Below are 12,297 nucleotides of genomic sequence, written 5' to 3'. Positions count from 1 at the left end.
CTGCTGCCTTCACAGTAAATGCAGCTAAGCTCTTGCCTTCTGGAACTCCAGGGTTCCATCACTCCCACCGAAACCAGAAAGCCCACCTCAATGGCAGCATCTCCCACATTACACTACCTTCGCCTTCAGAAAAGAGCCAACACGGAGCTTCTCAAAGCTGCAGATGCTCCCTCACCAATGCATTTCCCAGTGTCCTGGTGAAGGGAAATCGCCTGGCCCTCTCAGAGGATAAAGTAGAGAAAAGGGTGGGAAGTATCTGAAAGCATCCAAATATTCCTATGTTAAAGAGCTTTTGGATTTCTTTCTCTACGTTATGCTAGGGAGACTTTGGCATCTCAACCTATTTGAATATAGGTTCCCATTGAGTCTCAGTGGTTCCCAGGATTCTGAATCACCTGGTATGGTAGCTATAATTGCTGATTCCCTGATCCCATTCCAAAATATTCAGGAGATCTAAAATGGGGCCTAGAGATCTGCCCCAAGCAACCCAGTGATTCAAGACAGGTGATAATCAGAACAGAGACAGAGTTCTCAAAGCTTAAGGGAAGACTACAGATGGTTGCCATGCTTACCAGAAAAATCCAGTTTTCTCAGGAATAACACAACATGCATTCTTTTCCAATAAGAACTACAAATCAGGGAAAAGAAAAAATTTAAATGTACCCCTTATCATCTATTTCTGCTGTCTCAAATGATGGGTTCTCCAACACTTCCCTGGTGAGTTTCCACAGCTCAATATTAAACACACAGTGTATTCTCCTGTCTTCCTCTATCACCATTTTTCTTCTTCCCATCTCGTGCTATCATCACTGTTCTCAAATGCTTGCAAGTGGTTTCTATAGTCCTATTCAACCATTCAACCAATAAATAACAACATCTGGTTCTTCTCATTTTTCCTCTAAGGCAATCCCTTTGGCCCTTAATCTGCTCTTCTCCTCTTCTCTGCATTTCCCTCAGTACCAGGAACAAATCAGTAAATCATCATCAGTTAATATATCTAAAGAACCAAAGGATGTTACTGAAAGGTACCAATATAAGCAGCAGGACAGAGGAGAGATTGGTGCTCTGAGGCAAAAGCAAAATTCATGATGTTTGTTTGAGCTCAAGACGCCAGACCAAGGTGGGGTGCTGGTCACTGTCATCGGGGCAAGCCTCTGGTGGTTACTGAAAATTCCTTGCTCCCATGCATGGCGATCCTGCCAGGCACTTGCACTTGCTGCCAGCGGCCCTGATGATTGCTCGGCACCATCAGCGGGTGTGAGGGGCAGCTGGCAGCCCTGATCACCCCTGAAGGCTTCTCCACCTCCTCCTGCTCCTGAGGGGCGATTGGGGAAGCAGCCGCTGCCAGCGGGTGCATGTGGGGCCAGCGCATGGGAGCAAGGGGACGGAGGGGGTGGCGGGAGAGGCCAGGCAGGGGCACAGATTTGGGCTGAGACCCACCCCTGTGCCCACTGCAGCCTCGCGATCCACAGTTCCTTTCAAGGTGCATGAATTCATGCATTGAGTCCCTAGTTATCTCATAAGTACTCAGTGCATCAAAGAAAGAGTGAGAAAACTGAGGATAGGAAGAGCAGTAACCATATCTAGACAAGTCCCTGAAGAAAATCTTCAAAAAGAGAGGCAGCAAATAATGAAAATTAACAGATCAACACTAAGTATGATATACTTAGTTATAACTCTAACTGAGTTGTCAATTTTGAGCAATTTTTTTTAAAGGTACGTGTTTACAGGAGTTCCTGGATGTCATGAAATTCTGACACTCACTACCCAGAGTATATGCAGATTTCACAGTTGATGACAAAGTCCTGCACAAGAGTCCTCTCACTTCAGACACCAGATGCAACTTCAATGGTCCCCAAGCCACTGGCATGTCTGACAAACTGGCCACAAATTTGGGGATTCCCACAACTCCCTCAGATTCAATAATTTGCAAGAACAACTCACAGAATTAAGGAAAACACTATGTTTAGGATTATATAGTGTTACTATAAAAAACACAAATAAAAATCAGTCTCAAGAAAAGACTCATAGAGTGAGATCTGAGAGAGTCCTAGAGAAAAACCTTCCATGTCTTCAGACACATCACCCTCTCTGTGTACAGATATAAGATTACCAACCAAGGAAGCTCAACCAAGTTTCAATGTTGAGTTTTAAACTGAGATTTCATTACATAAGCTGATGGACCCATTGGCCACTTGAGTAAACTCAGTCTCCAGCACCCCTTTCCCCTTCAGGAGATTAGAAGGTAGGGCTGATATCATGTGACTCTAAGTCCCAACTCTCTAATCACATGATTGGTCTTTCCAGCATGGCCAGCCCCCATTCTGAAACTCTCTGGAGGCCCACCATGAGTGACCTCCTCTTTAGCATAAACTCAGGTGTAGCCCCAGGGGCCCACCATGAACAATGAATGTTCACCTATCACTCCGGAAATTCCAAGGTTTAGAATCTCTTTCCCAAGAACCTGGGTCAAAGACGAGAGAAATTCTTTATTGTACACTCAGTGAGAGGAAGTCATAGTCATCATAATTCCTTTGAGAAAGTACTTTTGGGCCTTTAGACTCCATTTGACACAATCGGAAATCATAATTCATGTCAACCTCATTGACTGGGGGAAAAATGACCATTCTTTCTAGACAATAGACACCGGCATGGATGACCGTTAGTCCCCTGAGAGCAGGGCATGGAAAGCAGAGCAGGGAAAGAACTCAGTGTAATTCTGGGAATTGCCTCAGAAGGTATAACTGCTGTGTCCAGCCTTAAACTTCAGGGTAAGCATCCAACTACCATCACACTGCAGTACGCCAGGCAAGAGGAGTTTGATACAAAAGTGCTAAAGACCCTTATTCTCAAATGTCACATTCCCAGCAGATTACAATAGAGAGCCACACTTCCCCATTCAAAGCTGCCTCTTCACCACCCAGTAAGCAGACCCCACTGGAACCACTTGTGGTTCCTTGCCTGCCTCCACCTTTCCCTTTGAAAGAGGAAGATAAATAAAGTAAATAAGCCAAGAAATAAGTCAAGCAGACTTTTTCCTCTACATTATAAAGGTGTAGTCCTACCTAAATATTTACCTGAAGAAGTCAAGTATTCACGAAAATAATGAATTCATTCTATTAACAGTAATTTATTGAGCCCCTACTTTGCATGCCAGAAACCATTCTGGGTGCTAACGATACAGCTGTTGGAGCTCACAGGGTCGTGAGAGGAGATTAAAACTAACAATAAATATAGGATGCCAGGTAGCATTGAGGGCTACTAAGTAAGGCAAAGAGGGTAAGAGAGTAAGGCTTAAACTTCGAGGAATGAATGTCTGCTATTTTAGATCGGTAGCCAGAGAAGGGCTCTGTGATGAAGTGACATGTGAGAAGAAGCTGAAGGTGAGAAGAAGCTGAGAGCAAAACTGCAGAGATCTAGGGAAGGCATTCCAGGAAGAAGACACAAGTGCAAAGGCCTGGTAGCAGCAGGTTGTGCCCATGTAAGGAAAAGTAATGCTGTTCATAGAATGTTGATGTAAACAGAATGAGGTTGATAGACTAGAGGTCTGAGAAGTGACCAGGAATCAGATCCAACAGGGCCTTGTAGAACAGAAACCATTGTTATCATTTGGAAAAGGAATGCTGCCATCATTTTGGCTTGATCAAACATTCCTCACCTCTTTTTTAAGTGGAATGACCACATATTCAAAGTTAGGAAAAATATGAATGTAGCTACAAAGGAAGATAGAAAAGACAGTTATTGAACAGAAGGGGGTGGGGAAACTACTTCAGAAGATGTTCTCCAAACCTTCATTCAGAAATTCACGTATAAAAACCCTCAGGAATCTCTCTAGCTGGTTTTGCTCAGTGGATAGAGCATCAAGCTGCGGACTGAAGGGTCCCAGGTTCTATTCCGGTCAAGGGCACATGCCGGGTTGCAGGCTCGATCCCCGGTGAGGAGTGGGCAGGAGGCAGCTGATCAATGATTCTCTCTCATCATTGATGTTTCTATCTCTCTCTCTCCTTCCTTCCTCTCTGAAATCAATAAAAATATATTTAGAATAAGAAAAAGAAAGGGTTGTCAGACAACCGAGACATAAAAAATAAAGAACTAGCCTTAAAAAAAAAAAAACCCTCGGGAATCAAAAATATATTCCTCTCACCCTAGCCAGTTTTTCTCAGTGGATAGAGCTCCATCCCTGGACTGATGGGTCCTTGGTTCCATTCCAGTCAAGGGCACGTACCTCAGTTGCAGGCTCAATCCCCCGGCTCTGGTAGGGGCACGTGTGGGAGGCAACTAATCGATATCTCTCTCTCACATAGATGTTTCTGTCTCTCTCACATCCATATTTCTTCCTCTCACCCTAGCCAGTTTTTCTCAGTGGATAGAGCTCCATCCCTGGACTGATGGGTCCTTGGTTCCATTCCAGTCAAGGGCACGTACCTCAGTTGCAGGCTCAATCCCCCGGCTCTGGTAGGGGCACGTGTGGGAGGCAACTAATCGATATCTCTCTCTCACATAGATGTTTCTGTCTCTCTCATATCCATATTTCTTTCTGTCTCTCCCTCTCACTTCCACCCTCTCTAAAAAATAATCAATAGAAAAATATCCTCAGGTGGGTGAGGATTAACAAAATATAGGTATTCCTCTCATTTTCCATCCCTCCTATATTACTAGACTGTAGTGTAAAGCCTATCTTACATCTAAAGCATGTGCTCACAGGCAATGATCAACCTCCTCCCACTCCTGAAATTTCTGCAATAAACTTACTTCAGCATGGAATTTTCAGAAGCCATTTTTAAAAATTTTCTCTACAAAATCTTTTTCGCCTCCAATCATATTTCCTTGGCTCTATCCACCACTGAACATCCTAGACAATCTAATCAAACATCCTGAATAATCCTTACTTATCTCCTATCACAGATTTAGAAAGCAAACTGACCAGTCTTATAGCAGTAACCTATCTCAAAATGAATTCCCATACAAGTCAAATCAAAAGGAACAGGGCCAAAGGGAACATGCCACCATTTCCTTTTGGTTTTGAGCATAGAGGATAAAGCTGATTTTCATGGTTGCCATATCATTTGTGACTAAAAGATGCAAACTGATGCAAAAACAACTCTCCAGATGCAAACATTAAAGTGCTGCAAATCCTTACAGCTGCACATATTAAGATATTCTATTTTTTAACTCTGACATTTTAAACCACCCACTTTCACTCTTATGACTTACATTTCCATCTAAAGCCTTCAATAAAATAAAACTTTATAGCAAACTAGTAGAACACTAGGATCTAATAGCCTAAACACACAGAGAGAATGAGTTTAAAGTCCTTTAATTTGCCTTCATTTCCCCATCTTTAAAACAGAAAAACCATTGGTTCCTTCTTGTTGAGGAAGCTTTGGTTGCTTCCTGATATTGAATGTCACTGCCAACCAGCCAGCAGGAGCTTCTTTTCAAGAGCAAGGGGCTAGGGAGGAAATAAAACTAACAAGCTAAGCACCTTTTAAATCAATCAAGGCCATTTTTCAAAGTGGGGGGGGTGGGGAGGGGTATTGTGTCAATTCAGTGTCTGGCCCTGCCAAGGCATTAGGGGTGAGTTAATTAAATGTTGGACCAAATATAGCAGGCTAATTTTTAAGTTGATAATTTTGTATGGCCCATGGATAATGTTATAAATATCCAAATGGCCCTTGGCAGAAAAAAGTTTCCCCACGCCTGATATACAGAGTGACATAATGCATTTCTCCTGATTCCAGAGTTAAAACCAGGTCATGGCCAGTGAAGGATAAAGAAGCAAAATAAAAAAAGGTTACTGCTGCAGATTAAGTTTTCACAGATGTTTTGACTTTGCTCTACAATGGTCCAAAAATATTCCTATGTGTCCTTGGAAATGATCTTATCAAAAGACTTAATGGAAAATTTGACCAGGAACAGAAATTCATTAGACTTCTAAATTCACTTCAAGGAGCACAAAAAGATGACCATTTGTTTCAGTTAAGGCTTGACCAGAGAAGTGGAACCACCAGAAATGATAGAGCAGAAGGGATTTACTATAGAGACTTGACCTTTTATAATGTGGAAGCTGGTTCGATGGCCTCTGGAAGGCGGCTGCTCTGTGTCTATAAGACAAATGGAAAGCCAGCAGGCATTTGGGAAGGGAGGATGGATGCACTTGAAGTAAGGGAAAGGAAGGGTGAGGGGAACCCATGAACATGAGCTGGAATATACTTCCACTTCTCACAACCTCTGAGGCTCTAACTTTAATGATGCAAATGGCTTGCAAACAGATTAATACCCTTCCCCCCAGAGCTGCACACTCACCTGCACCAGGTTTCCCAGTAAAAGAGATCTGGAGGATTCTGGAGGAGCTGTGGACCCAGCTTTAACCGCTCACACCAACGGCAGAGTATCCAGAGCTTCTAAGGCTGCAGTAGCACTGAAACCTACACCAACCTTCTGAATGGAAACAGGGCCATTTCACTTTCACTTTCTAAATCTCTAACCCAGTACAGTTCCGGAAAGGAATTTAGTTCCAGGATAGCTAAAACAAAGCCACCACATCTTGATAAGCTACCTTCATTTTCCATTGTGCCCTGCCCTGCAAACTGGTAAAAAATAGACACTCTGATAAACCCATTTCTTCATTTCAAATTCAGCCCATTTCTTATTTGAGAAAAAACTTCGAATAGTATCTTTGTATACAAGCAAGCACCTTTGTAATTACAAGCATTATGCCTCTTTATTTATTGTTTAGTCTTATGGGAATTTCCAGCTCTCCATATGTGTAACATTGATTTATTGAATCAAAGGTAATATAGTACTTTTAATTAAAAAAAAAGATTTGAGTTTTGCACTAGGAAAGACCCTGTGAAGAGGATGAAAAGACAATCTATGGAGTGGGAGAAAATATTTGCCAAGATCTTAACTACCAAAGGACTTACACTATATTAAGAACATGTGAATCATATCACTAGTTCACAAAGATGGTTCATCATACACAAATCAATTAAGGTGATACAACACACTAACAAACAATAAAAATCACATGCTCATCATATATAGATGCAGAATAAAAGACAAAATTCAACACCCTTTAATAACAAAAAACTTTCAACAACTAGGTTTTGAGAGAATTTACTGCAACATAATAAAGAACATGTATGAAAAGCTCACAGCTTATCATACTCATTAGTGAAAAACTGAAAGCTTTTCCTCTAAGACCAAGAGCAAGTTAAGAACGCCCACTTGTGTCACTTCTATTCATCATAGTGCTACTAGTCCTAAACAGAGCAATGGGCAAGAAAAAAGAAATGAAAGCACCTAAATCAGAAAGGAAGAAATAAAATTATGTCTGTTGACAGATGGTATAATTTTATATTTGGAAAATTCTAAAGCCTCCACCAAAAAGTGATTAGAAATAATACATGAATTCAGTTGCAGGATACAAATTCAAATTCAAAAAATCAGCTTCACCCTGGCTGGTGTGGTTCATTTGGTTGGGCATTGTCCTGGGCACCAAAAAATTGCTGGTTTGATTCCTGGTCAGGGTACATGCCCCGGTTGCAGATTCTATATCCGATATCAGGTAGGGGGCATGCAGGAGGCAACCAATCACTGTTCAGCTTTCTCATAGATGTTTTTCTCTTTGTCTCCCCCTCTCCCTTCCTCTATCTCTAAAGTCAATAAAAACATATTTTAAAAAAACAATTCCATTTACTATAGTATCAAAAAGAATAACATATACATAAAAATAAACTTAGCCAAAGAGGTGAAAAACTTGTACTTAAAACTACAAATCATTGATGAAAAAAATTAAAGAATACATAAATAAATGGAAAGACATCACATGTTCATGGATGAGAAGACTTAATATTGTTAAAACGCCCATACTACCCAAAGTCATCTATAGATTCAATGTAATCCTTATCAAAATCTCATAGCTTTTTTTACAAAAATTGAAAAAAAATCATGAATTTCATACTGAACCACAAATATACTGAATATACAAAGAAGAACAATGCTGGAGGCATCACACTTTCTGATTTCAAAATATACTTCAAAGATACAATAATTAAAACAGTATGGTACTTGCATAAAAACAGACATATAGACCAAAGGAAAAGAACAGAGAGCCCAGAAATCAACCCAGGCCTATAGGGTCAAATGATCTTCAACAAGGGTGCCAAGAATACACAATGGAGAAAGAATAGTCTTTAAAAAATGGAACTGGTAAAATTGAATGTCCATATGGAAAAGAATAAAATTGGACCCATATCTTACACCACACACAAGAACCAACTCAAAATGTATTAAAAATTTAAATGTAAGCCCTGGAACTGTGAAACTTCTGGAAGAAAAACATAGGGGAAAACTTCATGATATTAAGCTTGGCAATGGTTTTTTAGATATGCCATCAAAAAACACAAGCAATAAAAGCAAAATTAGACAAATGATACTACCCAAACAAAAAGCCTCTGCATAGCACAAGAAACAACCCACAGAATGAAAAGGCAACCTATGGGATAGGAGAGAAAATATTTGTAAGCCATATACCTGTCATGTTATTAATATGTAAGAAAGTCTTATAATTCAAAGCAAGAACAAAAAACAAATAATCTGATTTAAAAATGGGTGGACATAGATATTTCTCCAAAGAACACAAACAAATGGCCAACAGATATATGAAAAAATGCTAAACATCACTAATTATCAAAACTTAATCATGCAAATCAGAACCACAATGAGATATCACCTCACACCTGTTAGGATGGAGGGGATAAATGTTGGCAAAGATGTGGAGAAATTGGAACCCTGTACACCAAGCATGTTAAACTCAAAGGCTAACAAGGGCCAAAGAAATTAGGCATGTGGCCCGTGAGTTTGACATGCTTGCTGTACACTATTGGTAGGTATGTAAAATAGTACAGCCACTATAGAAAACAGGATAGAAGTTCCTTAAAAAATTAAAAATACAATTATGATATGACCCAGCAATCCTACTTCTGAGTATATATCCAAAGGTACTGAAGTCAGGGTCTTAAAGAGATATATGCACTTCCATGTTCATTGCAGCATTATTCACAATAATCAAGATATGGAAACAACTGAAGTGTCCAATGTCAAATGAATGGATAAAGAGAAGTGGTGTATGCATACAATGGGTTATTCAGCCTTTAAAAAGCAGAAGGAAATCCTGCCATCTGTCACAACATAAATGAACCTGGAGGACATTATGCTAAGTAAAATCTGCCATTTGCAGACATCCACTTATGAGGTATCTAAAACAGTCTAACTTACAGAAACAGCTTGGGAAATGGTAGTTGCCAACAGTAGGGTTGGGAGAGACAGCAGTTGCTGTTCAACAGGTGCATAGTTTCAATTACTCAAGAGAAATGTGTTAGCGAGCTATTGCACAGCATTGTGTCTACAGTTAACAATGCTGTGCTGTACACTTAAAACTTATGGTGGTAGATTTCATATTAAGTGTTCTTACCACAATAAAAATAAATAAATAAATAAATAAATAAATAAATAAATAAAATTTGTACAGTGGTTTTAAATTCTCTAAGATCTTTGTTCACACAGGCCTAACTTAGATATAGTTATAGTAGTTTGAACATATGTAAAAGGCCACTTGGTGTTTTTACCAACTCCCTAAAATAAAAATCATAAAGGCCAATGCTTGGTTCACACTGAACAGCTTAATAAGTGTGGTGTTCTGTGCCCTTCCTTGCAACAATCTTTAGAGCTGTGTGGGTCTAGGATGGTTTATGTCATCCTTTACACATGCCTGGCTTTAGGCTATTGCATCAGTTTCACCTCAGATGACTGTGTAAAGGAAACATCCAGGTCTTATTTATTTATTTATTTATTTATTTATTTATTTATGTAAGTGTGTTATTATTGATTTTAGAAAGAGAGGAATGGAGAATAATAGAAACATCCATGAGAGGGAATCATTGATCTGCTGCCTGCTGCACACCCGCTACTGGGGATCAAGCCCACAACCTGGGCTCCAGGTCTTATTTAAATCAACACCTATGAGTACAGAAAGTTTAGTTCACTTTCTGTTTCTGAAGAGGCACCCATCCCTTTCCAATTAGTGCTCGGTTGCATCCCAGATTTGCAACTCAATCTTCTCAAAATAATTGTTTTTAAAAGTATACATTACATAGCCAGTAAGATGCACTATACAAAGAGCAATGCACCTTAGACACCAAGCTGCTTCTTACAACCAGTGATTCCAAGAGATGCTCTCTGCCCACCCCACCCCCCAACTCTCCTTCTCCTTTGCCCCTGTTCTGCCATATCCCTACTAACTTTCCTCTTCATCAAAGGCCTTGCTTCATGGTCTACTCAATTCCTACACTCCTCTCTTCTGCCCCTGCCATCTCTTGCATGAATTAAAAAAGAAAGAAAGAAAGAAAGAAAGAAAGAAAGAAAGAAAGAAAGAAAGAAAGAATAAAAACTTTTTACAAAGTCAAGAAGTGAAAACCCACTTCCTCACCCTCCACCAACTGGACAGAAGCATTTGGCACTGACCTTTTCTAAATGGAAAATGCTCAGACCAGGGACCTAGATGGTCTCCGTGGCAGTTGTAAGTCCCGCACACCTCATGCTGTGAGCTTCCACACCTTAAATTAACCACCAGCCCTCAGTGTAACAAATTAAAAATCAGGTCAGTCTGGAAGTTAAACATTTATATTTGTGCCATCTTAGCAGATTTTAAAGAAACACTCAGAAAACTGAAAGTACTGAGCAACTCTAGCTGGAGGCCAGGGTGAGGTCTCTTGACAGGTGTCTGATGACTGAGAAAAGGAAACCATAGCAATTGGCAACAATTCATGGGCTTTTGACTTTCGGCTGAAAACCAAAACCACTTTCCAAGAGGACAAATGTTTATGAAATATTCTCTTCAGAGTCAAATGTGCAATTTCCTCACCCCCCTTAAAACATTAAACTTGCAGTGGAAATAATTAAGTCAAAAACCCATGGGTTGTTGCCAATTGCTATGGTTTCCTTTTCTAAGTCTTCAGAGACACCTGTCAAGGGACCCTCGCCGCCAGGCCCGGGGCAGGCTTTTCAAACTGCGGATCCCGTCTCAAATAATCGTTACCATAAAGACGGGTTCAGATTACACCCGTTGGAAAAGGCTCAGAACGCTGATGATACAGAACCAACCTGATTTCAACAGTTTTATCCGACACATTACCAGCTTCAATGCTGAGTCAAATTAGAAGCGGCGGAGTCAAGCTCATGATGTATGAAATAGCACTTCCCTCACAGCAGCCCTTCGCCCCTTCCGTCTGAAGCTAGCTCTCTTTGAAATTCAAGAAAATCTCCACCCTACAAAACACTGGCGTTCCCTCGGGTCCCCTTTTACACGTTATTCACATCAGAAATGCTGAATCATGACTCCGAGGTTGTAAAAGAAAAACTATTTCGACTGGGACGCCAGGATCCCCAGAGGCTCCCACGCTTCTGCATTCCTTTGCTTTGCACCTTTTAAAGTCGACATCGGGGTTCTTTCCGCAGACTGGAGAGGTTCCGGGAGCAGCCCAGGCTGGGGGCCGGGAAAGATCCTCTGCGCGCTCCCCTGCTCCTCCCCAAAACTCAGGCAGCCCTAGCAACTCAGGGGTCCTGCTTCATCTCCTCGGAACGCGACCCCTCAGGCACTGACAGTCCCCATCTGCAAAGCTGCCTAAACGCCTCGGAGAAATTCCCAACTTGGAAGCATCGCCAACACAGCCACCCATTCGGAACTCCTGGGGCCCCGCACTGGTCTCTCCTGACCACGTTCCAGCAGGGGTGGGGGGTGCGGAGACAGCTCCCCCAGCCCCTCTCCCAGTCTTGTTCCAACAGACGAACCCGCCCGGAGTGCAGACTCTTGAGAAACTCGATCCCAACTCCCCAGCCCGCGCCTCCCGAACCGCCCCGGAGCCCAGAGAAGCGGGACGGAGGTCCACGGAGCAGAGCGGCGTGGAGAGTCTGGAGAGGAGCGAGGCGTGGAGGGGAAGGGGCGGCAAGAACAGAAACGCCCCCCAACCCAGTCCCGCAACTTCGCCCAGCCCGCGTGGGGGGAGTGAAGAGATTGGAACCGCGGCGAGCGCGAGGCGGGGACTCACTTGAAGGTGAGGACGCAGAGCGGCCGGTAGGACTTGTGGCTGGTGTTCTCGGCCATGCCCTTGCCCCAGAAGTCGTTCGTGAAGATGCTCCAGCGGAGCGGGGTGCCGGGCCGCAGGTCGGGGTTGTTCACGATCGCCCACACGTCGTCGTGCACGAACTCGCCCTGCAGGGAGCGGCCGTAGCACA

At 42.1% G+C, this 12,297-nt stretch overlaps 1 protein-coding gene across 1 annotated transcript in view; it reads right to left on the bottom strand.

Moving 5' to 3' along the window:
- TMTC1 (transmembrane and tetratricopeptide repeat containing 1) overlaps positions 1–12,295 on the bottom strand; it is a gene marked incomplete at its 5' end in the record, with an annotated part of 239,908 nt that extends 227,613 nt beyond the window's left edge. The window contains one exon of the mRNA XM_005862740.2: positions 12,111–12,295. Coding sequence (XP_005862802.2) covers positions 12,111–12,295 — 185 coding nt within the window. The remainder of the gene's footprint in view (positions 1–12,110) is intronic.
- Positions 12,296–12,297: the final 2 nt, after the last annotated feature.

Source organism: Myotis brandtii, unplaced genomic scaffold (genome assembly GCF_000412655.1).
Source record: "Myotis brandtii unplaced genomic scaffold, ASM41265v1 scaffold1660, whole genome shotgun sequence".
Classification (NCBI taxonomy): Eukaryota; Metazoa; Chordata; class Mammalia; order Chiroptera; family Vespertilionidae; genus Myotis; species Myotis brandtii.
The sequence above is the reverse complement of the archived record's forward strand: the minus strand, read 5'-3'. Positions and strand labels throughout refer to the sequence as shown.